This window comes from Pollicipes pollicipes, unplaced genomic scaffold (genome assembly GCF_011947565.3).
Source record: "Pollicipes pollicipes isolate AB1234 unplaced genomic scaffold, Ppol_2.1 Scaffold_6138;HRSCAF=7277_pilon_pilon_pilon, whole genome shotgun sequence".
Lineage (NCBI taxonomy): Eukaryota > Metazoa > Arthropoda > Thecostraca > Pollicipedomorpha > Pollicipedidae > Pollicipes > Pollicipes pollicipes.
Genome location: NW_023596818.1, coordinates 17,715,456 through 17,741,548, shown reverse-complemented (window position 1 = coordinate 17,741,548; position 26,093 = coordinate 17,715,456). Strand labels below are relative to the sequence as shown.

Below are 26,093 nucleotides of genomic sequence, written 5' to 3'. Positions count from 1 at the left end.
ATCCTCGCTTCGACGTATGTGATGACACCCAAGAGGCTTTTGTTGGCTGATTTCTGCAGTCTACTCGATTAAAATTTTGGGAATGCTTGAAATATGCTGAAAGAGTCAGAAGCGCTTGGTGGCATCCAAATGCATTGCGGTTTTGTATGCAACATCACAAGCAACGTGATCGTGCGAACAATCCAGCATCCGATCGTATCGTGACGCAGGGTCAGTCCTGGTCCCAAAACAGACTCCCATCCAGAGGTCGTGACGCAGGGTCAGTCCTGGTCCCAAAACAGACTCCCATCCAGAGGTCGTGACGCAGGGTCAGTCCTGGTCCCAAAACAGACTCCCATCCAGAGGTCGTGACGCAGGGTCAGTCCTGGTCCCAAAACAGACTCCCATCCAGAGGTCGTGACGCAGGGTCAGTCCTGGTCCCAAAACAGACTCCCATCCAGAGGTCGTGACGCAGGGTCAGTCCTGGTCCCAAAACAGACTCCCATCCAGAGGTCGTGACGCAGGGTCAGTCCTGGTCCCAAACAGACTCCCATCCAGAGGTCGTGACGCAGGGTCAGTCCTGGTCCCAAACAGACTCCCATCCAGAGGTCGTGACGCAGGGTCAGTCCTGGTCCCAAAACGGACTCCCATCCAGAGGTCGTGACGCAGGGTCAGTCCTGGTCCCAAAACAGACTCCCATCCAGAGGTCGTGACGCAGGGTCAGTCCTGGTCCCAAAACAGACTCCCATCCAGAGGTCGTGACGCAGGGTCAGTCCTGGTCCCAAAACGGACTCCCATCCAGAGGTCGTGACGCAGGGTCAGTCCTGGTCCCAAAACAGACTCCCATCCAGAGGTCGTGACGCAGGGTCAGTCCTGGTCCCAAAACAGACTCCCATCCAGAGGTCGTGACGCAGGGTCAGTCCTGGTCCCAAAACAGACTCCCATCCAGAGGTCGTGACGCAGGGTCAGTCCTGGTCCCAAAACAGACTCCCATCCAGAGGTCGTGACGCAGGGTCAGTCCTGGTCCCAAAACGGACTCCCATCCAGAGGTCGTGACGCAGGGTCAGTCCTGGTCCCAAAACAGACTCCCATCCAGAGGTCGTGACGCAGGGTCAGTCCTGGTCCCAAAACAGACTCCCATCCAGAGGTCGTGACGCAGGGTCAGTCCTGGTCCCAAAAAGACTCCCATCCAGAGGTCGTGACGCAGGGTCAGTCCTGGTCCCAAAACAGACTCCCATCCAGAGGTCGTGACGCAGGGTCAGTCCTGGTCCCAAAACGGACTCCCATCCAGAGGTCGTGACGCAGGGTCAGTCCTGGTCCAAAACAGACTCCCATCCAGAGGTCGTGACGCAGGGTCAGTCCTGGTCCCAAAACAGACTCCCATCCAGAGGTCGTGACGCAGGGTCAGTCCTGGTCCCAAAACGGACTCCCATCCGGAGGTCGTGACGCAGGGTCAGTCCTGGTCCCAAAACAGACTCCCATCCAGAGGTCGTGACGCAGGGTCAGTCCTGGTCCCAAAACAGACTCCCATCCAGAGGTCGTGACGCAGGGTCAGTCCTGGTCCCAAACAGACTCCCATCCAGAGGTCGTGACGCAGGGTCAGTCCTGGTCCCAAAACAGACTCCCATCCAGAGGTCGTGACGCAGGGTCAGTCCTGGTCCCAAACAGACTCCCATCCAGAGGTCGTGACGCAGGGTCAGTCCTGGTCCCCAAAACGGACTCCCATCCAGAGGTCGTGACGCAGGGTCAGTCCTGGTCCCAAAACAGACTCCCATCCAGAGGTCGTGACGCAGGGTCAGTCCTGGTCCCAAAACAGACTCCCATCCAGAGGTCGTGACGCAGGGTCAGTCCTGGTCCCAAAACGGACTCCCATCCAGAGGTCGTGACGCAGGGTCAGTCCTGGTCCCAAAACGGACTCCCATCCAGAGGTCGTGACGCAGGGTCAGTCCTGGTCCCAAAACAGACTCCCATCCAGAGGTCGTGACGCAGGGTCAGTCCTGGTCCCAAACAGACTCCCATCCAGAGGTCGTGACGCAGGGTCAGTCCTGGTCCCAAAACAGACTCCCATCCAGAGGTCGTGACGCAGGGTCAGTCCTGGTCCCAAAACAGACTCCCATCCAGAGGACAGCGCTCAGTCACAGGTAAGCAAACCTGTAGGCCGTTCCCCTTGTCGCTCAGGGACTTAATTCGTAGCATTTCTCGGCGACCTGCCGTCCTGCCGGAGAACCACCGGTCGCCCTCAGCGCGTGTCCTGAGACGACCCTGAGGCAGCGCGGGACGGACGGGCGGTCGGGCGGAGCGGCTGCCAGATCGACTGACCGCGGATGAATGGCGTCAGCGGGATGATGGAGCGATCGGAAGCGCCCGGCCAAGGCGACAGGCCCCGGCCATGGTCTTCTGGTCGAACGCACCTTCACTGACCACGGACCCCGGCCACGGACCTCGGGCACGGACCTCGACCACGAACCCCGGCCACGGACCCCGACCACGGACCCCGGTCATGGACCCCGGCCACGGACCCCGGCCACGAGCCTCAACCACGGACCCCGGCCACGGACCCCGACCACGGACCCCGGCCACGAGCCTCGACCACGGACCCCGGCCACGGACCCCAGCCACGGACCCCGGCCACGAGCCTCGACCACGGACCTCGGGCACAGACCCGGACCACGGACCCCGGTCACGGACCCCAGCCACGGGCCCCGGCCACGAGCCTCAACCACGGACCCCGGGCACAAACCCCGACCACGGACCCCGGTCACGGACCCCAGCCACGGACCCCGGCCACGAGCCTCGACCACGGACCCCGGGCACGGACCCCGACCACGGACCCCGGTCACGGACCCCAGCCACGGACCCCGGCCACGAGCCTCGACCACGGACCCCGGGCACAGACCCCGACCACGGACCCCGGTCACGGACCCCAGCCACGGACCCCAGCCACGAGCCTCGACCACGGACCCCGGGCACGGACCCCGACCACGAACCCCGATTACGGACCCCACTCACGGACTCCGACCACGAATCCCAATCACGGACCCCAATCACGACCCCGACCACGCACGCCGACCACCGACCCCGACCGCCAACCCCGCCCACCGACCCCGGGCCACTGACCCCGACCACCGACCCCGACCACCGACCCCGGCCACGAACTTCGGATCAGGCGTCATGTACCAGTGATTTCGGACTCTGAGCACTGAATCACTGACCCCGGACACTGGATTACTGACCCTGAACACCGGATCACTGACCGTGGACGAGACAAGACTGTGCAGAGCTCTCACCGAGACACACTCGGACCCTGGTGAGGCACCCCTGGCACATGTCTGGCCTGCGGCGCCGAGGGACCAGTTGGCCCCAGGCTGTTTCTGTGCATGTCACTCGTGCATAGAAAGGTGACATCCTACTGACAACGCCCACAGCGCGCAACGCATACGCCTCTCAGAATTGAACAGTAATCGAAACCGAAGCAGTAAACGAAGACATTCAGGGACATCTAGACACAAATCCTAGCACCCTGCAGTGCATACATATTGATGCGCACGTGCTTATCTCGTTGATGCGCGTGTCCTGAGCTTGCAGCGCCAAGCGCTTAATGGGCATGGTACCGCGCCGCACCGCAATGAGCACGCTGCGGCAGCGACTGTCGCCCCTGGCGAGACCGTGACGCACGGCGACACGTGGCGCGATCAACTCGCGCCGGAAGTATGCCAGTCCATGTTTGCAATTCACACAGTCCACCGTTCACCGGGAACCGGTTCGTCTCGCCAGACGCTAAAAACGCATGCATAGTGTATGGGCTGCGCTGACTGCCGGTGGTGAACTTAATCATTTTGGAGATTGCTTCGGTAAAGTTTGCCCCGAGTGAAATCCGCGGCTGCAGTGCAAACTATCCGCCCTCGGTGAGTGGAGTGCATCGCTGAAGATGATTGCGCTGAGTTGGTTGATGGAATTTCAGAGCACCGGGGTATGAAAATTTAGCGTTATCTGGATGCTGAACTTGGTTTCAGCTTTAGTACCCGGGGAAGGCCCCGTCCAGGGGATGGATTCCAGTTTGGTTCCAGCTTTGGGGTCTGAGAGAGATTTCCTTCTGGGACGGACCCATGCGTCCACTAAACGTTTGAAACGGTATTGATGCAATACACCACTTCTGACGTATTCAAGTCAGTGCTACCCAAGGATGTCCCCCCATGTGTGGGCTTTTGGTCCTCCAAGATGTTCCAAAACGTGTCGAGGTCATGGCATGCGAGTCTTTACATCACATATGTACTGACATGCTCAGCTTGTTACCCGCCTGACGTAGGAACATACTATCAAGTGCCGAACCCTTGATTTTGTTATTTCCTTTGGCTTCCAAAAAGTGAAACTGCAGCGATTTGCACAATTTGCCTCTTTTAATATAGTCGGTGTTATCACACTTGTGTAACTGAATATTTTGACGCAAATGCTCTCCACACAAGTGCGTAATGATCATGGCTTTTACCTATATAACAACAGAACGACTCTGTAGAATGCTCACGTCCAAATATATAAGTAATTTTAAAGAAAGCTGCAATCAGTGGGAGCACTAGCGTGCAGTGCCAGTAATACCTACCATGGACTTTTACACATCGTGCCCACGCTCCAGACTTTTGCCCACCATCTCATCCCACGATTTTCTTCCGTTATCGTCTGATCTATCTCGGCCTATTGCCTGATTAGTTCCTTAACAGCCTCTTCAATAGCACACACTTTTGTGTGCAGCTCCACATATACGCTCCTCGTGCCCTGTCCAACACGCTGCGTCTCAGAAAGACAGAGGGACAATAGCCTATGAAATAACATAGCTGTGACGCACGGCATGACCAAGAGCCGTGGCCGCTGGCTCGCAGGGCCACTTCCCGGCCGTTCTCGTCGCTGGGTTTGACGCTGCGGCGTAGAAACGGGCCGGCGGCCGACGACGGCCATTCTGAACGGCCGGAAGCGGCCACATCCCAGCCCGTTAGAGCGGCACCGGCCTTCCGGACACGCGTGGGCCGCTGCCGCCAGACATCCGGAAACACATGGGCCGCTGCCGCCGGCCGTCCGGACACGCGTGGGCCGCCGCCGCCGGCCGTCCGGACACGCGTGGGCCGCCGCCGCCGGCCGCGCGGCAGTGCGCGAGTTCAGACGCCTCCTACGGAGCTCCTTCTGCCGAGTGTCCACTCGTCACAGCGAGAGCTGCGGCATTAGCTTCAGCCGAGGCGCCGCACTTTTGCTATTGGAGGCTAATGCGATTAGGAATGGGAGGGTCCGCTGATCTGCGCTCGGGCGCGGATGACACGGACCCGCCTGCCGTAGAGATGAGAGGAGTGGTCGTGCTGCTTTCTGCTATTGTCGTCACGTTTGTCTCCCGAATCAGCTCTGGTTCCTGAGCGTGTCAACGAGAAACATTGATATATGATTATGATCGTAGATATATGAACGTTTCTTTAATGATATTTTTTCTCGTGTTCATGCTTCTGCTCGTCTTGATGTTTTACTTTGCCATCTTGCTTATTGGCAGTCGTCGTCATCAGCTGCCATCGTTCATCATTCAGAAAGCTCCGATACCAGACATATCTTGGCAAATGACGCAGCCTGATGAATTTCCGTGTGAACAAACAACAGCCAACCATTCCAAGTACCATTTCCGCTCCAGTCCATAACTAAGCACTTCCTTTACGATCTCTAGGAAATCTGCAGGAAAGCACACAATTTAAAATGCCACATACTGGATGAAACGAAATATCATGGTGGTACGCGCGAAAGGCTTCAAGAGCGGGAGAGAGGACGCGGATCGTCACAGCGCGTGCCTGGCCGCCCGTAGGCTGCAATCCCCCCGGGACCCGGCGCTTTGTTTGGCCGTGCTATTCACTTCCTGCAAGCGTTCCTCTTCTGGCTGAGCTGGATACAGATGGGACCGTTTTGTCTTGATAAACAGGTCTTACTGTGGAGGTTGCATCTTCGGGAAAACTTTTCCTGAAGAAAAGATCAAAGTGAGCAGTAATGGAAGAGACTGAAGCCTTCTTTTCTTTCCACCAGCTGGCGTACATTCACGGCTTCGTAAGAGCAGGGTGCGCGCGGGCATCGATCAGGCACACATGGAAGACGTGTTGTTTCGGAGGACACAATGCGTAATTGGTTTCATTACGTTGATTGCAGCGTCTTGAGCCGAGCTAACGGTGTAATAAGCGTCGGAATCCGGCCGGGAGCACCACAGAATCTCGCCGAGAGCACCACAGACGTCAGGGCTATATTGATCGACCGGCGTCAGATGGCTACGATCGTTTAGCCGTGATCCTTTGTCCAGGTATCAAGGGTCGGGACCTTCCAAAAAAGCTTTCCGTCCGTATCTGTGCCAGCGCGAGGTGATAACTGTTGTCGCTAGAAGCAGCCTTTCGACCATAACAGGTCTCAGATGACGGGCCTTTCGACCATAACAGGTCTCAGATGACGGGAACGGTGCGGCTTTTGAGCCTTCGTCCAGCCGTAACGTTTTGGCCTCAACTCACACAAAACAGCTCCGTAACGGAAGCACTTCTAGCATGAACTAACCTCCCTTGGGACCCGGGCATGACCTTGGCGTAATGAGGTACCATTTGGGAAAACTAAGAAACCAGAGGAATGCAGAGCGCGCCGAAACTTTATAAGTATTTAACTAAAAACCGATTTCGTGGAGGCTTAACCCTTTAATGGAAATGGGGCATGTTCACTTGAACTGAATACCATGAGTGACGTATTTAGAACAAGATGAACTATCAAAAAGAGTAACACGAGTTACTACGCACAGCAACTGGATCACGAATCTCACTGCACGATTTATTGACAGTAGGAGCGTAAGGCCGCTGTAACCATTGCTGAGCTTTCTGCGAGGATAAATGTGGAGCTTATCCGGAAAAAAAATATTTGCGAAAATCTCTATTCCAGTGGAAATCCGGAGCCATTGAGGAAGAATTCAAGAAAACTGTATTTGTTTTCCGATTCAGCTCGAGGGGAACTAGGCAGTTCCTACGCGTTAAGCTAAATGCCGATCCCACAGGTGGAAATTTTCCATTAATATTTGCTCACAGACCTTTATGCTTTATAAATCGCTATGCTCACCCACCCGCTCCCTGGCTAGCATACCTACAAGCGTTCTTTCAGGAGGTGTGGCGCAGCCGAATTCGGTGACGCAGAAGCGGAACTGAAAGCAGCGCGCCTTTGCAGTGCGCATTTCAGCCGTTTAGCAATAACTAACTTCAGCATCCTACTCGCTCATCAGCGTCAGATCGCTTCGTCCTTGTGCTGACGCGAGTCGCCCCGGTAATGAGGTCACTCGTCTGCCTCGTTTGGGGCGTAATAGAGTTCGGCGTGACGATGGCGCTCGACCGGCGCGGCCGCCGGCCTCGGCCGAGGTGGCATTGTCTCAGGTGCTGAAAGGTTGCCTCCGACCGTCGGAAGGCGGCGAGCGTGGCGCAGCCGAGGCCGGACAAAGGAAGCCTACACTTCTAACAGCTGACAGATTAGCTGCCCGCTTCAATTTCCTGTTAGTTTCACGTGCAAGGTTTGAACAGACGGCCGCCAAGCGGGGTTAGTGGACAGGGGTGTGGTGTGCCCCCTTCTGTGGCTTCGTGAGCTTCGTTTCCCTGGACCGGCCTGCCGAACTGAGTGGAAACGATGCTTTATTTGCCTGTTTGAGCTGACTGGCTTTGGCTGTCAGTTGTCCAAGTCATTCGATGTTGTATGAGAATCTCGGAACTAATGATGTTGGCTGCCTATCAATTTGATGAAGTACCAATTTTACAAATGTCACTCAGGCATTTGTAGATATCCAACAATCTAAAACGCCGAAAATCCGGTCAGACTTTAAAACTAAACGCAACTCGTGAGCTTTGATAAAACGCACCCTGCAATCCTATTTCGCACCCTGCTCCGTTTACGTGGTGTCATCTGATCTGATCTGAAATATCTTGGCTGTCATTGTCGTTGACCGGTTTTAGCTGCGCTGAGGCATCCACCAAAGCTGAGCCAGCTAGCACCAGCTGACAGCACCACCACCGCATGTCTCCAACAGCAGTCTGCCGGCCACGACGGAGCTAGCTGTGCCTTCTGTTGCGCCCACCATGGCCCGAGCCCCGGGGTCCAGTGAGGGAGGGGCTGCACTGGTGGTGTTGACGAGCCACCGATAGTATGTGTGTGCAACGCCGACGCATATGCGGCGCAAAACCGTTTTGAACTGTGCTGGGATGAGCATCGAAGCTAAGATACAATTCCAATAAAAAACAACACATGTTCTGTGAAATATTTGACAACCTGAATGCGCACTAGAAAGGAATTTGGCCCTGCGGCCTTCCAAAGGCAACAGTCGACGTGCGATCAGGAAGCTCCAAACCGGCTGCAGTGGGTTAAAACGCCTTCATAGATCGATGACTGAAATAAACGCCCGATGCGTACACCAGGAATGTGTCTGAACAGGGGTTCAGAAGCTTCTCCGAAGAGTTTTATGGAATACCTTCAGAGGGGTTCTGAGCACGATGCTGAAATTTTACGTAGCCGGGTTAACATGATCTTTTAATATGTTGCGAAATTATGATGAAGTTTCTGGTCATAACATATGAAGTTTCTGGTCTGGTCGTGATTGAACAGAGCCATCACTCTTCCTCTTGGTAATGTCGGTGACATTGTTCTCAGAAGTGACAAATGACAGAGCTTTCCGGAGAAAATATTCTCAAAGAAGATTTTGAACAAGTTTCCCGCTTTATCCCCCCGGGTGCATTATTGTCATTATCGCTGCTTTTGAGAATGCCGGTTATCCCAGGCCAATCTCGGTTTGGGTGTAATAAGTGTGACCAGATATAACCTTTGGAGATCAGAAGACTTGAACATCAATTCTACATATCTTCTAGTTGTTGGAAAAATCTAGAACGCCGTTTTTATCACTGACGTGGTCCCTCCAGCTCTTCACATAGCCGAACGGGCCGAAGCAGCCACGGCTCTCTCCCCCGTGCAGGCTGTCTCGACATTGATGCGCGGTTGGTGCCGCTCACCATTTCCCCTCTCCCGAACACTGAGTGAGTGAAATTGCATCGCGCTTGGCCCCAGGACGTCCCGCCGTGCCAGGTGATCGCATGACCCTAGCGGCCGGCCTGACCTCGGCCGGTAGCGGGCGGGAGAGGTCATTCCTTTCGAGATAGCCAACGCTTCGAGTCCGCATATCGTAGGTGGTCAAAGAGCACAAGTCATCGACCAGCTACCGCGCGATTAGAATGGTCAAGGGCGGCATGGCCCAAGTTCAGGTCTCCAGAGACTTGGGCGTCAACGTAGCGGCAATAAGGCGCTGGCTGGCCTGCGACCGCCCAGGAGAGACGCTCGAAAACCGCACAGGTCGTGGGAGGAGGTCGGCATTGAGCCGAGTGGCGAAGATCGTCATTGCAAAGTTGGCCTTCAAAAGACGCCACTCGACGAGAACCCTGGCGGGAAAACTGACGGCGAAGAAGCACCTGGCCTCCAAGTCGGCCGTCCAAAGGTATCTGAAGACCAGCCTGGAACTGAAGCCGCTCGACCTCAGGTCGCAGCCAAGGCTTACCGTGGACCGGAAGCGCAGGCGGCTGGAGTTCACCGAGACCCTCCAAGAGCTGGCTCGTTCAGGACTGGAGACGCATCCTGCTCAGTGACGAGTCGCCCTTCGAGCTCCTCCAAGCCCCCATCCGCCGAATCGACCAGTCCTGGGCCAACAACAGCTCGGAGGTGCCGATCACCGAGACAGTGAAGCAGCTTAAGAAAGCTAAAAAAGCTCAAGATTCTTGTCTGGGGCATGATGAGCTACAGAGGTCTCTCTGAGCTACACGAAGTCCCGTGCGGGCAGACCGTCGCCGCCGACTTCTACGTCAGAGGGATGCTGGAGAAGATTACAGCCTCGGCGATACAGCGGAGGAAGGAGAATGTCCCGCCAACTCAGGTCAAACTTCTGCCAGACATGTCGAGGGCGATTTTCCGGCAGGACGGACGGCGTTCAGCTCATCACGCCAGGAAGACCCAGGACTGGTACCGCGCCAACTTCGCGGGCTTCTGGGAGAAGGGTACGTGGCCAGGCAACAGCCCCGACATGTCGCCGATCGAGAGTCTCTGGGTGATTGTCAAGAAGAAGCTCAGCAAGATTTCACCGGCCACTTCAGAGAAGACTCTGTTCCAAAACGTGCCAGTGGCGTGTCGGAGGGTCAAGGCAGACTCTGGACAGCCTGATGTGCGGCATGCCAGACCCCATGCGGCAGTGTGTACCACTGCGTGGGGATTACATTGGCAAATAAACCATGAACCCGTCTCAATTATTTTCTCTGTTAGTGAGGACGATACAACCGCGCATCAATTTCGGGACACCCATGTAACGTGACATATCAGAGGTCACATCCGTTAATGTCAGCTGGTGTCCATCTCATAGTTGTACCAAGAGCCATTCAACGCCGGTTTCCGCATTGCCTTAGTATGTTTGCTTAATGAGATAACAGTAGATCCATAAAGCTCTATGTTGGTTCTTTTACCTGATTTGACCACTGCTCACCACACCTATCTCATGCAATCCGAGAGCGAGAGCTTAAATTGACAAGCACATTTCAATGCTATTTTTCCCCGCGGTTATCCCTTACTGGTTGAGATCTTAGGAGGGCCTTTGAAGTTCTCCTCATATGGCTATGGTGAAAAATCCATGGAGCGAGGGTTAGCAAGGACCCTGAAGGCTTATATCATGGAAGTGATGTCCATTCATGCCTGTCACATGCTGAGACTGAGGTCATCCGGCGTCATAATCTGGCTGCACCCTGTTGGTGCAGAGATGAGCTGTGCTCAAAGTTGTGACATTTAAAACTTCATGAATGCACATTAAACATCCTATCGAGTATACATAAAATGGGCTTTGTAACCCCACGCGTCTTTTGTTCGTCTGTTGCCCCGCCTTGTCGCAGCGCAGCTTTATTTCGTGGCGTTTTATAAGAATAGAAGTTGTTTTCCCAAGTTATGGTGTTGAAAACAACACTTAGCCAGAGTGGATTCTCCTTTTACTGCGTCTGTCTGGTTAGTGAAATGGTGGCCGGAAACGCTCTCGTCACTCTTGTTCGAAACGATTTACAAAACATCGCGTTCTGAACCCACCTGTTGTAAGTCATATGACGTCTGGAATCGTCAGGCAACGACTTTGGCTGCAATAGCGGTAGTAAAGGCAACAGGTGAAATAGTAAATGGAGAGTTCAACTTAATTTGGCGACAGGAGATCACTTTTTCGGACCTTTTTAGCCTTCCGCTTAAGTCTTGAATCCCCTGCCTGCCTTATTAGTCGATAATCGTCGTGAATAAATAAGAACAGTGGTGAGGAATTTCGCATCGATTTCACCCTGACTGCGGAAATCCACACCGGCCTGGCGCGGCTACTCAAAGGCGGACGAACAGCGCTGTAGCCCGGCCAGGAGGCGCGTGCGGTGCGATCTGCCGACCGTCGCCAGCAGTGCGCTCCCTGAGACTCGAACCGCATTGCGCATATCAGGAGTGCAGGGGGAGGGGGAGGGGAGGAGCAGCGCAATCTGTCGTGCCGGCGTCGTTTGCCGTCAAATCGATGATAAATCCCATCTGGTGGGATCGGCCGGCGCCGACGGCGGAGGCGTTCGCGTCCGTCGCACGCGCAGAATTTCAGATGTGAGCCGCCATCGTCGCCCACTTGTCACTAGCCGCCACCGCCGAAGTCCAGCTAACTTGGCCGGCAGCAAACTTCGGCAGGAAATTCGGCTGGTCCCAGCGCAGTTGTTATAAGTTTGCAGGCTGCATGGGATTCGGTGCGCGTCAAATGTGCAAGTCCAGAAGCGACCAGAACTGAGCCACGGATGCTTGCATCCGATGCGGGGCCATGTTTAAGCAGTTACATGTGCTTACAATTTCTGCCTTCATTTCTGCTGCAGTGCAAGATGAGAGGTACAGTTTTATACAGGTAAGGAATTCTGCATCGTGAAATACATCACGCATGTGCGTCAAGGCGCGTTTCAATTATTAATGCAGCGACCGCCCCCTACCCCCTACCCCCACCCATCACATCTGAGTGCGCACTTGTCTCACTCCGACTGAAGTATCGCTCATAACACCGCGCAAGTCTGCTCACCAAACCAAGAGGCCAGAGGTCGCACGTGGACTGCGCGCCCCCGGTATCAGCCGTTTGATCGTGTCACGTAACTGCGCGGTGGAAGCGCTCGCCGGCCCGACTCATCTGTTGACCGATAGCTCGCTGCACGCGGTCGGGCGCTCGGCAGCCTGGTGGTGCTGGCCGCCCGGCCGGGCGCTCTCGTGTGAACGGCGCGCACCGGCTCTGTTTGGTTTGGTGGCATCGGCGCCTCCCACCCTGCCGCCTGTCACCAGCGCCAGCCGGTTTAAGAGCACCTAAACAGGCCATTTCGAATGCGGGCCGGCCGGGGTGGCACATTCACGCGACATTTGATGACCTCGAGAGCGCTAGCGACAGCGACCGCTCTCTAAACTGGCTCACTATCAGAGTGGTATCATCCACCCTCACTTTCGAAAACCCCGCGTATTTTTAGCTTTGCGTTTAAAAAGGTAAGGCCGATTACATTGAAACCTCTGTCGCGTTGCCGAAATCCCAGAGGTGTTCCGGAATCCCCATGGCCTCCTTGGGACCTACCTACCCAGTAGTATCACGCGCCCTTCCGGAAGCCCTCCGTCTCGCAGCATCTCCTGTCGGACCGCCGCCCCGCCCTCTCCCCGAATCGTCGCTGAAATCTCAGCCGGGCGCCGGCCAGGCCAGCGCGGCGGCTGGCGGAGCCGGGCCACCGGCGCCCGCGGACGACGCCGGCGCCCTGAGGAGGTGAGAGACGGCTCGGCTCTGATGGAACCGGAGCGTGGGTGTCGGCAGTTAACGCCGAATGGCCCGGCTTCACTGCGCTCCCGCCAGGGCAGAGCAGGGATTCGGCGCCGGCTGCATTGAAGGCGCTGCTGGGCCCGGACGTGCGGGGCTCTCCAAGTGGCCTGTTTCGAGTAGTGCTTAACGTATACGGTGAGTAACACGCTCTCAAAGGCGTCGGCGCTGAAAATAGCGCAAGACCGAAATGCTGACAGAAAACTTCGAAGTAAGGTGTGTTCTTTGGTTCACACGTTAGCTTTTCTTACATGGAAGGCTGATACTCATGGACGTCATGGCACGACAAATCATTTATGCTGAGCATATTGAGACAGCTTTCGTTCTTTTTTTCCTGATTCCACCGGCGGCTTATTTAAAGAAAAAGTAATTTCCGAATGATGACAATCCCACACTTCCCTGTTTCCCGGCATGGCTATCATTTGTCCTCATATAGGGCAGTAGGACAGGACAGCGTCTTTTTAAGCCGCAAGCTAAGTATGCAATTTACTTATTTACATGCCTAATCTCGTTTTTTGGTCCCGTGCAGTCATTAGCAAGTGTGGGTCAGTTAATATGAATCACCGACAGCATATATTTCAACACTAACTTAATATGCACTTGACCAGAGAAAATTGTTTTTCCGTGTACGTCAAACTTAATCAGCAAGATCATTTGCTAATCCATGGCTCTCCTTTCCTTCCCAACGCTCGCATCTTCAAAATCAAATAGCAGAATGATGGCGATTACAACACATTTTGAGTTTATGACATTGTAAAAGCCCTCCAAACCGAACGCATTGAGTGGGTAGCGAGTGGTTAAGGGTCCGTAAACTGAGTGTTGATTAAGTGCTGACATCAGTGTTTGCCCAATAACACAGTTCCCAGTGATCCTATTCCGCAAAAGAACACCAACGCTGTAGATGTCAAGGACTTATAATAGACATTTTGAGTGGCCATATTCAAATGTGAACGTGTGTGAATGCGATGACCACACCTGCCTTGGAGCAAGTAGCAACGGTGACATAAAATGCATATCCGCCGAGCCTGTCTCTAGGTGGACGCGTGCTACCAGGACTTTGGGTGACATTGCTCGAGTTGTAATACGCCAAACAAGTAAATGTAATATACCAATTACCTTCCTGCCCATCGCCGGAGGAGACGAGGCGGCCTTCTGTCTTCGCGCCGCCTGATGCTCTGGAGGCCATCCCTCTTCTTCGCCGCTGGATCCTCTCCCCCGCTCCACGTCAGGGTCTGCCGTGTCTCCGGCGCTGCCACCGCCCTGCGCCCTGCAGCGTCGGATGATAATTCTGGCTGGGAGCCGACCAGCGCCGGTCGGAGCGATGTCTGTGGGGCGCCGGCCGGAGACTGACAGCATCATTAACTGTCAGATTGAAGCCAACCGTCGCCGCGGCGCTCCAGAGCGCTGGAATGTCTCCAGTCCGGCGCCAGCCAGCGCCACACGAGAATGGGCATCCCACTGCTCCGCATTCCCAGAGGCCAGTTTTTGTAGTTGTGGGAGTACTCTGCCGAAATTGCCCCGAGTGCCACCAACCTTTTTTCAGCTGATCAGCAGCTGATTGCTGATCGCAGGGTTGTTACAGGTAGGCACGCCCTGGGAGATATTATACTGTGCGGGTTGGCACTGAAAATTTATGTCACAGCTCTCACTCAATGTAAATTTCCTTTTGCAATGCGTCTGCGATTGATTAGCTGGATGTATCGAATGTACAAAGCTTCCTAAGATATCCGAGACGTTTGACCCAAGAGATCGAAGTGACCTAAGGGACATGCTTCGTGAAACGTGCGCGGTGTTTGTCTTCAGATAGCCGTCTTGAACTATGATTATAAACACCGAACAAATGCTCGGTCGCGGCTGGGTTTCTCACATTTTGTTATAGAGCGAATACCAGGGAATTTACCTTGGCCTGACCAAATTTGTCACCGCTTGAAACTGTTTAGCATCCTCAGCATGCTAAACACGGAAATGAATAAGCTGACTTAAACTAAACATACACATCACTATGTAGACGATAAGAAACACCTGATGCTTATAGTATTATCAGTTTGCCAGAAAAGTACCTGTATGTTATCCGTAGGATTCTCTTAATACATGCACATAAAGCAAAAATTACATTCAAAGTACACGCGTCGTGCAAAAGAACATTTCACAAAGTATCACGCACTGTTCTCGGGCGGCGCTATTTCAAGAAATCCCATCGTGATATTTGTGATGTGATATTTGTGAACGTCATGTGCACGAGTGTTAATCAGAGCCATCCAACGCTCAGTAGTGCAGGTGATTGGGCAAGACATGTGCACGAACACATCTGTCGAGCTGTCTTTTGAGGCAGGAACGCTACCCATCTCTTTTGCAAGAGTATCTGGTATCAGGTATCATCAACTGACAGATGAAACTATCATCACCGTTGGGTTGCTGCCAGGGTGCTGGAGACGGATGTTGTACAGTGTGGAATCGAGCAATGCCTTCTGCTTCTTTTTAAGCCATCGTATGTTCCTTGTAAGCATAGTGAGGGTTGAGCTTGTCCACTCGCAGGTGGCGACAATGTTCTGTTCCAAGCATACTCTATCGCTGTTGATGGGATGTCAACACCTGCAGCTCGTTACTGTAACACATACAAACTGCAGCCTTTGCCTTACATAGAAACCATGACCACGGACAAGCAGTCAGTCGGGAGCCATCAACATCGTCAGCTCTTGTCGGGTCCTGCTGCAGCCTCTGCCTTGCCTAGAAACCATGACCGCGGACAGTCAGTTGGGAGCCATCAACATCGTCAGCTCTTGTGGGGTCCTGCTCAAGCTCCGGCTGCATTCCGCGCGTCCGCCGCGCCCTGCAGCCGGCAGTGAGAGGGTGTCCCAACTCTCCGGCGGGCAATTTCCATAGAGAGCCGCCACCCCCAGCCCCTTACCCCCGGCCACTTATAAATCGGCTGGGCTGAGGCCGGTGCAAATGTTGCTGGCAGCGGCGAGACGCGGCTGGGAGACGGCTGAGTCGGCAGGCGCCACCGCCGCCGCCGCTCGCCACCGCGGAGGCAGCCGGCAAATAACGTCACGAGTGTTCGGCTCCAGTTTGCAAGTACTGTGCGAGCGGTTTTCGTTTGGAGGAGACAGCACGGCAATGAGTTCACCGGCGGGAGTTAGCGCTGGCTGAATGTGTTGCGCCAATGTAGCGACTTTACGCTGCTTTGGTCTATGTTTTTTTTAAAGCAACAGCTGGGAAAGTGACCATAAACGTCTTTTCATGCTAAAGCGTCGGTCACAAAAAGCTTACGTTTCTGTTCTGCCTCGCCTTACAGAGCGGCCGTTTTCACCCAAGCATGCATACCGTGCGAAACGTTTGAAACCGTTTTCTAAAATGATTTTGGTTTGCATGAGTATTCGCACAAGACAGATGTGGTATAGTCGGAGCTACCCTCTTCCTTATCTTTATCAGCCACCTGTTCTCATTCCTTTCCCATGCTACCACACCACCACATAAGACCCACGTATACCGCCATGTCACTTTGAGAAGGTTCCATGCATGGCCCTAGACTAAAGTCTGAGCTGGGAGCCCATAAATCGGCGGTGGTCGCGAGTGCAACACTTTCTTTCCGTCTCTCTACAAAATCGCCTCCATTTCGCACTCACAGCCCTTGAGCTTCTGGTACAGGTCCACGTTTTCATCCGCCCACTGTAGTCTGTCTCCTTTCCGGTTAGGCTTCATTGCCATCCGTCACGGATCCAGAAAGCTGTCAACTTGGCGGCGAGACTTTTGACTGCGGTACGGCGCAATGAACACGCCTTATCAGCCCTCACCTGGGCAGGGTGTCTGGGAGCGGGGGCATTGGTGCATCAGCGAGATCGGCTCACAGTGTTTGGTGTGCTTTATGAACGCGACTTCCCAACAGCCCTCAGAGTTCTTTTTGTTGGACGCTCCCAGGTATCCCAGAGGGAAATGAGAGCGTTTGCTGCCGGTGAGATGCAGCTGGGGAGATATCGCTTGTCAGCCACGCATACAATTGTTCTGTTCTGGGTCCTCGCGTGCGTTGAATTCCCACCCGCCTGTTCTTACCAAGATGTGGACAGGTGGGCGGTCATATTACGTGACCGGGTGCCACAAGTCAGCCAACATGAATGACAATCGGAGGTCCGTGCTGTTTTTTTTTGTCATCACCGTGACCTTTTTATGTAAGTGTTAATGTCGGTCACCGTTATCTTCAATTCAATGTGTGACTGGGTTCATGATGCCTACTATTTGAACGAACCATTAATAAGCAAACATGAATACAACAACTTGAGCATTGGAAAAGATCCGAAGCAAAGAAACTTTGCAACTGGGCTGGCCCTTCCTAGGCGCAGTGCTAGGGATGCAAGCAACAACATTTGCCAGCCGTGTACTTAGAAGCATTGGTCACCCATGCAAAACGTAAGGAAAAGTGTGTGATAAGGCTGGGAGTGCTGGGGGAACAGGGCACTGCGATATTTAGGAACGTGGAAAGAGGAACGTATCATGGTAGCCCAAGTGGCTTAACCCCAAGGTTCAATAATTTTCACCGTCCTCGAGCGCCGAACACCTGTCTTGACAGGGATAGGCAAGCTGCCAGTCACCAGAATCGCTACAGCCGTCGGCAAAGTGTATATCAAGACTGGGATTGACTTGTGACTGACTGTTTACACTGACTGTCAGACATGACGATGATGGCTCAAGTTTGAATAGAGCCTTGTCATAATAGCGCATCACGCCCACAACTCCGGCGCTGTTTCAGTTGTTAGACGAGAGTGAGATCTGGCGACCACACACCGCACGTGCAGTGAAGCACGAGGGCTGCTCTCACGCCGCGCTTTGGCATGCTTCGCCTTAGCAAAGCAGGCACCAGCCGTCGGCCATCCGTGCCATACTCCTGCGTGCTCAGGTGGCGTTCACTGGCCGACTTGGAAGGCGAACCCTGCCTCCCTCTCACTCGGTCGTGCGCGTGCTGTTGCAGAGAGCGGTGCCGGCGCCGACATCGGCCGGCGGCACTGGTGCGTCGTCTGCATGATCCTGGTGGTGGTGGCGACGACGGGCCTCATCAGCGTGCCGCTGCTGCTGCGGGACATGGCGCGCGGCTCGCCAGCCCAGCGCCTCCAGCTGGCCAGGCGCATCCTCACACAAGTGCCTCTCGTCGACGGGTGAGTCGGCGTCGCCGCCGCGCGCGACCTCTCTGGAGGCGTCCCTGACCGCTTAACGGTCAGCTGAGAACGTTTTGCCCACTAATTGGAGGCGCTAATATTTAAAGTCGGCTGGTTCTACACGACGAGCACAGTAGTTGTATTGAGACACAGTAACATTGAGTGACTCGAGTCTCCTCCGCCTTCTCCTATCCTGGAAGCATGGGAATTTTCGGCGATGACGGTGGTGGCGTTCCGAAAGTGAGCGCCATCTGATGAGAGTGCTTGCACTCAGAGCAGACGGTTTTAATCCGGTCTGTGACAGATATGGATCGTGTGTAATGTCTCGTTGATTGTATGCTTGTTGTTGGTGGTAATAAGATGCCACTTAAAGGGAATGTTCCACATTTGGAGATATTGAAGGAAGCATCAGATATGATAAAAAACAAGCTCACTTGAAAGTACTGGTTTGTTTTTAAGAGAAAAATACTGCTCTAGTCAGCGCAATTCTCCGTTTAGTAAATATGCTTTTCATTGCGTCATGGTTTGATTACGTCATCGCACCTTACACAACGCTAATTAAAAACCAAATGACGGTCGTTACCCCTGGAAATCGTGCTCACGAACGTCAGATATGAACGCCTGGACAATGCTGTTTCTTGGCCTTGACCGCCACATGACGTATGGAGTGGCGCGATTTGAATAACGCTATTATGACGTCATGAATGCTAAAGTGACTTTGAAACACTCTCTCCGATATACCTTTCCCCATATGTACGGGCGTGTAGCTCATAAATTAGAGGGGCTTAGTCTTAAGAATAGTAGGATTGTGAACAGCAACGAAAGGTCTTCAGGATGCCACATTTCAGTTCAAAACCCCATATGAATGTGGAACATGTTTTCAAGTACGGAAGCTGTTATCTGAAATCTTCCGCATGCGAATTGTGGTCGAATTCTCTTCAACTTCTCCATGCGTGTTCCGGCATCTAGGAAATCTAGATCGCTGAATCTGGTCTGAAACCTCCGACATTACAGATTCTGCTTGTGAACCACGAATGTCGGTGGGCGGTCGATCAGGCTAGATAAATTATTCAATAGATTCCTCAGCCCGACTTGGCACGATGGGGGAAAATCTGGTCTGCCTTTCGGGCAGCCCACGTGCAGAAGAAATACGGCTGGTGCGCCGCAGGGAATGTCATGCAATTCTCGCCCTGAAATGAGCTCCTAAAACTAGAAGCCGGGTGGCGCGCATCGCTGCCAAGCAGACGTGCAATGGATGGCAGCTTCAAGTAACTGCAAGACGATATGACCTCGTTTTTAAGGGATGGGGATATACTTATTAGCTAGTTGAAAATGAGTTTGTTCTGGGTAGAGGCTAGTCATCCATGAAGTGTTATATCGCAAAAACTCGGTCTTAGTCCCAGTTCGCGGTTCAAAAGAAAATTTCGTGTTTGCATTAGATGAGGACCTATGTGAACACTCATGGAAATGTCTTCACCGTCATAATACTTGCTCTTGACGAATAGCTAGTGTATGGTCTTGATTTAATCCATACGGCCTCCCCCATCACTTCCTTTTAGGTTCCGGCGGCGTCACAAGGGTTTTACCTGTTAGGTGTCTACCCAAATAGCTGGCTTTTTCAAAATTTTCGCCACACTCACCAAAAACGTAGTGCTCCATCTTTCCTTACTCCGTGGATTAAAATTGTCAGGTCCGGCATGCCTAAAGGCAGCCAGCATTCCAGTCACAGATATCGAGCGCGCGGACGGAAAGCATCAGCTTACATCCTCCCCCAAACTCTACACGATATTTCCATGCTTTGAACAATTGTATCCATATGGGCTTTCAAAAACGACGACTGGCTTTATTTGCTTATCCGGTTATTTTTTCATTTCATTTTATCACCAACAGAGCGGCGCTCCCCTAACAGGTGGGGTCGTTAAAGTAAAATACAAAAAAAAACAACACAAAATAGTAGAAGTATAAATAATGAATGACTTGTCACAAAGCAAGTAAGGATGTTTCAGAGTTAAAGCAGACTTAGTCACTTGAGCTCTTAAAATGACAAAGCTGTCATAAAAAGTATACGCGCTAGTGTTTCTAGTTAAAAAAGTGTTCACGACGCAGTCTGGCAGTCTGCAAAACAGACAGCTCGGTACTGACTGTAGATGCACGCAAGGTACAGCGACCAGAGTTCGGGTGCGGGTCGACCGAGGCGGCGCAAGCAAGGGAAAACAGCTGAGCAAGACTTTAGAGTCCAGTTTACCTTGGAGGATGTTTCTCAGAAAGCATAAATCGTGCTGCACTCGTAGTGCTGCCAGGAATGGAATTTTGAAATGAAGCAGAAGGCTGCCTAAAAAAGAGAAGCTGTTTTACCGGAGAACTCGTACGCGACCAAATGAGAAACTTGTGTTGCACTCGATCGACCCGCACTATGTGGGAAACTTAACCGCCGTCCGGACCACGCCACAGTGTTCTAAAATCGATCGCACGCTTGCAAAATACGCATATACCACTGCACTTTAGTTGATTTTTGGCCCGCTTGTACCGCCTTAGAAGAACCGAATAAAGACCAATGTAAAGCAAGGGTTAGTTTGGTATCCAGCGTTCGCCAAGGCCCATAATTGTACACAATGTTCAAGCTCACTTCCATCGATAAAACGCTTGGTCCGGACAGGAACGCACCTAAGGTTGTGTTATGTTATGTCGAACAGTAATCTGCTTAAAGGTCACTATGTCGCACATCACCTAGCATGCTCCAATGCAGCAAAAATGGTCTTACTGGTCGGATATATACAGTATATACTTTGGGCGTTTCTTAAGGAAGATGAAGTCTTTCAAGTCGAAATCCTACAAACTGGTTTCCTGCGATTAATCGCTGAGGATGGCCTCCACTGAAATCTGTAGGAATGATGTTTTTAGTCATGCAGACTGGCTTTTTTGTCAGATATGCATTGCACACTTTTCATTGTTTACGAGTTGGGTTGCTTAGAATCAGCCCAATTTCTTGACTGCCTCATATGAAATAGCACCCCTCCCAACTGCAGCGCGTTCAGCATTTTTTTTTTACCCTGGATCTTATAATGAAAACACCCATACTTTATCAACAACCTCCGGAAACGGCAAAGTAATTTGCACGGGCATAGAAGCGTGAAAGAACCACATTACTTTCATGTACACGTCTTTTTACACGGGAGTTGTGGATATAAATACACTAATTATCTGGCGTCATCTGTCGTTTGTATCGTAGACGTCCGTTTGTGTTGATTATCCGTTTGTGTTCGTTCCGCAATGGCCGGGCTGAATGAACGAGCGGTGCTCGTTGGGCTCGTCGAGTGATTACTCGCGTGAACTCGTACCAAATAATCAACATAGCTACGGGAGCTATCGAATTATGGGGACGCTTCTGGGAGCTCGAATCCTCTGAGCATATGGGATAATTTAGCACCAAGCTGATGACGGTGCATGGAAAGAAACGAGCCGAAATGCATTCTCCCCCCCCCCCCCCCATCTTGGACACGCACCCGCGCTCCTGACAATCAGCTCGCTAAGGTATATTTCTGGGGAGAAAATGTCCCGCAGATGGCCGATGTTACCTCTCAGCAGACCTCGATCGGGCCGCGGAGCTGGGTGCTTCCGCTCGAAAGTGACCGTAAACGTCCTCGCTGCCATCGAGGCCATATTTCCACCAACGGTCATCTCGTTTTACAAGGGCTATAATGCAGCCTGACAGCACTGCGGTGACAGCCGAATTTACGACACTGGGCGTGCCTTCGACGCGCGTGGCGTCTTCCGACCGCGAGCGTCGCTGAAGCTTGCGATCTGGCAGCGCTTGGCGGTCGCGGCTGCCAGATCAGCGTCGCCGCCGTCGCCGTCGCCGTCGCTGTCGTCGACGGTGACGGCGGCGGGACTGCGGGCGGCGCATTGTGGTCGGGACGATGGGCAGACCCAGGCCGCACCCGGGGGAGCAGCGCCGGACCTAATTGCTGCCAGTTGTAAGAGAGCGGCGAGGAATTAGGTTGGCGCGCCGCCCGCCGCCGCCGGTAACGCCACTTTATCGGTCGTTCGCCGCCAGCGGCGGCTGCCCCGCGCGCCGGGGATGCGTCACGGGGCCGACCGTGCGGTAAAGAGATGGATGTGGGGGGGGGGGGGGGGGAATGCAGGAACCGTTCCGCGTGATGAAATGATAGCGTCTGGGTGTGTTGGCGAAAGGTCGCGTAGGTTATGAACTTTCCTCGGTAGTTGTTAGTTTCTGAGCCTTCCTCTGTGTCATGAAGATGAAGCCCAAGCCACACATTTCTTAACAACAAGATGAGTTAACCCTGTTAGCTTCGTACCAAACACATACATTGGCTTTCATAACTGCGTGCTTATAATCCAAAGGGTTGCAGCATTTTCAAGTTTCGTGGAAAGTAAAAGCAATCTCGAGCTACGGGTTTCTGTTTTTCGTCTTGGCCATTCATCAAAGGCCACTAGAGTTTATTGCTTTTTATGTTGTCTTTTGTTCTCGAGAGGCGCAATTTTCTCTATACTGAATGTGAGCACTTTCGATGGCTTTAAAAATATAAAGTCTGGGTCTCTGGTGGTATCCCTGTACCAGTTATGTTCCCCGAAAAACATTTGGTTGGGCCACTGCGACGGCAGAATTTCTCAATGGCACCAGGAGAAAAGTTTTGTTGGAATAACAGGCCATTCAGTAATGTCTTGGAGCTATGAAACTTCCCGACCGTTACCAGCCGAGACACAAGTCCCCTGAACTCCCAGTAACTCCGAGCCACAACGAATCCGGCAAAGCGGAATTGCTTGGGCGCAAGGTCGAGCAAGTTGGTGCCGCCGCTCTTCCAAGGTGCTGCCTGACCTAGCACGCCTCGTCAATGGACTCAGAATGGCTCATCTAAAAGGCGCCGACCGGGATGTCTGCAGTGGTGTGTGGTCAGTGCTGTGTGCCGCGCCGCTCTAGAGTAACCGGCCCGGTGAGAGGGCGGGGTTTGGTGGCCTCTGGAGGGTGCTGCCGGGCCGAGCAGCGGCGCGCGCCTGTCGGCCGGAGATGTGTGGTCGGGGCCGGGACGCCTCGCCCGGGCCGGCACCGCACGCCGCTTAGCAGCCCCATCTGTCGCGTGTAGGGCGGTGTCATGCTCAAGCGCGGTGCTGGTATTGGCGAGCTGTTCGAGCAGAGGTTATGGAACGATGTTCGGAAGAGTTTACCCTCTGATCACCGCGTAGCTGTCTGCTCAAATGAGAACACGTGATAGATAAAGGAGGATGGTGAATGAGCGCAACGAACGTTGTGCATTATGGTATGCATCCTCTTTCTGAGTATGAGCATGATGAAGGTCTTGGATTGGGTCATGGTGGGAGGGTTGTGCTAAGTATATGCTTCCTAGGTCAAACTGTTACTGGACATACATAATGACGCTTTATATGACATTGTCCACATTCAAACTCCGATCTGCATCAAGCCTTCGATCCTTTCGGACAGCCGTTCTGGGATTACGCTAAAATAGCAGTCTGGTGCACTCGCACAGCATCTGTATGATGGGTTTATAGGATTGGATGACCAGAGACCCGTACGACGCGTACCAAACCGGCCACCATGCACTTGCTTCGGCATGTGAAACGGATTATATAATCCATTTTAACCACCTCTATAAAGGTGTAATCTGTTTGTGATGCCCGACAGCAGGTTGAGTTTACTTGCAGGTAACCAGAGCGGTTTGCGTTCGTCGCATCGTCTGAACTAAAGCAATGCATCGGCGCCCGGTGGCCGACAGCAGCAGCGCCTACCCTCCTCCCCCCCCCCCCCTCGCTGGCATCCGTTGGCCATCAGGCGGCCGCGGCCAGTGTCCCCCGCGGGCGTCCGCTGGGCGCGCCGCTGGCCATCAGGCGGCCGCGGCCGGTGCCCCCCTCGCTGGCATCCACTGAGCGCGCCGCTGGCCATAAGGCGGCCGCGGCCGGTGCCCCCCGCGGGCGTCCGCTGGTCGCGCCGCTGGCCATCAGGCGGCGGCGGGCCGGCGCCGTCCGTCGTCGCGGGGTCAGCAGACGCCCCGTGATGAGGGTCATTAGCGAGCGGCACCGTCGCCGACTCCGCGCCCGCTGTGATCGATGGCAGCAACAAGAGGCGACACGCCGGCCCAGGCCGGCCGCCAAAGGCGCCGGGGAAGCCCAGTGGGTGGGAGGGGCCGGGCCAGGGGTGCATCGAGGGACGGAGCTGTGTTGTCAGTGCCCTCCAGGCTTGCTTTATGGACTGCGTTGGTAGGTGCAACAGTTGACCTGGTTTCAGGAATCTGATCTCTTCATCCTTTATAGTTGATTTGCACGTCGCCTCTGCTTGGTGTCCAGGGTCCCTTTTTCGCACATATCATCAGACGTTGATAATACCGATCAAAATCTTGCATGCAATTGTTTAGTGAGATCGCACAAGACATAATCACATTGACTATTCTGGAACGTTTCAAGTTGTTTATTACCTATTTGCCTACCGATATCAGCCCTGGAGCTTGCAATGCGCGGCCCATTGTGCGTTTCAACTGCCGACCCTGGATGCCAGCATGACGATATTCTTCTGATGCCCATCGCATTAGCCAGTGTGTTATCTATGTCAACAGCAACACATTCGTGGGCCGCATGCAACTCAGCCAATAGCAAATATTTACCAGCCGCCAAATCCGCCAACAAGAACGTGGCATTGATTAGACGCCTCTTTGTTCCCGGATGTTCGCTGGCAACGCTGGTACAACTGTGGGTTCTCCCAGGGCTGATCGCGTCAGGGCATTACTGAGGACGCTCCGCAGGTTATCCCATGGTCGAACTGGCGCGGACAAGTCCCGCCCCCGGTTAGAACCGCACTGGGACACTCCGCAGGTTATACCATGGTCGAACTGGCGCGGGCAAGTCCCGCCCCGGTTAGAACCGCACTGGGACACTCCGCAGGTTATCCCATGGTCGGACTGGCGCGGGCAAGTCCCGCCCCGGTTAGAGCCGCTTCACTGGCTTATGCATTATCCGTTTTCATGGCGTCTAGTTGGGTGGCAATTTAGTTTCCATTTTCGGATAATCGTCCCTTGCTAATGCGCTCGACACCGACATTTAATTACATACTGAATAATTCGGTGACAGGCAATGCTATTCATTTCATTGGATGTGATTTCTGATAAGCATTGGAATAATGTGATCCTTTTAGTTGGCTCCTGATTCCATCGGTGCGTGGTATATGACTTCAATCCAACGAGCTCTAGCAACGCACACGTATTAATCTGAAATGAGTTGAGGCCGTATTGCTCAAGCAGCCGAGCCCCTGCTTTGGACACAAAGAACATAATCGCGGTGGTAATGTTCATTGTGATATTCGCTGCTCTGAATGGTGTCGTTCACTTTCGTCCGGCTGCAAGGTGTACGCATGACAATACAATCGATTTCAAATTGTAACTTCTAGGTTAGGAAAGCTTCCTAGGTAAGGCTTTCGAACGACGTCACACGAGTGCTTGTAGTAACAACAAGTTACGTGCAGTGGCTCTGTATTGATCGGTGACATCTTTGTGTTAATATCATCTATTAACCAGTATTGTGGCCTTGTATTAATCGGTGACAACTTCCAACAGAGTGCACGCCCGTTTGTTGAGTTGTGCTATGCTCTGATTTTAAGAGAGTGTTGAGTGCAATCACACAATTTGTAACTTCCGTATTGATTTTTCACACTCTTGAATCACACCATTTAGTTCTTCTTTCCGCTCACTTCACTTTTCGAGTGGATGTAGTTTACAGCCAGAACTTTTTCAGAACTAAATCAACCATGCATCATGTCTTAACTAGCTGACCTTAAAGCAGTTTTTATGTCATGCGAAAAACTCGACAAACGCACATTTGTATAGTGCGAGTTAATCTCGTGTTATGCCGAGGAAGGCTGAGGCATTGGCGCAGGCTTAAGCTCAGTCATCAACTGCTTGTTATCACAGGTCATTTGCGGGATTAAGCTAGTTTTTTTATCCCAGTTGTCAAACCGTTTCTGGAGCTGTTTGGGATCGATTGTTCACTTCATCTAGGAACCTCTAGGAACCACGGCCTGCTTATGGCCCCAGCTGGATGTGCTGGTTTCATCTATG

At 53.2% G+C, this 26,093-nt stretch overlaps 1 protein-coding gene across 1 annotated transcript in view; it reads left to right on the top strand.

The window, feature by feature from the left end:
- Positions 1-9,227: 9,227 nt before the first annotated feature.
- LOC119105391 (dipeptidase 1) overlaps positions 9,228-26,093 on the top strand; it is a 57,862-nt gene continuing 40,996 nt past the window's right edge. Inside the window, exons 1-4 of the mRNA XM_037228858.1 lie at positions 9,228-9,529; positions 9,991-10,169; positions 12,905-13,006; positions 17,832-18,015. Coding sequence (XP_037084753.1) covers positions 9,228-9,529; positions 9,991-10,169; positions 12,905-13,006; positions 17,832-18,015 — 767 coding nt within the window. The remainder of the gene's footprint in view (positions 9,530-9,990; positions 10,170-12,904; positions 13,007-17,831; positions 18,016-26,093) is intronic.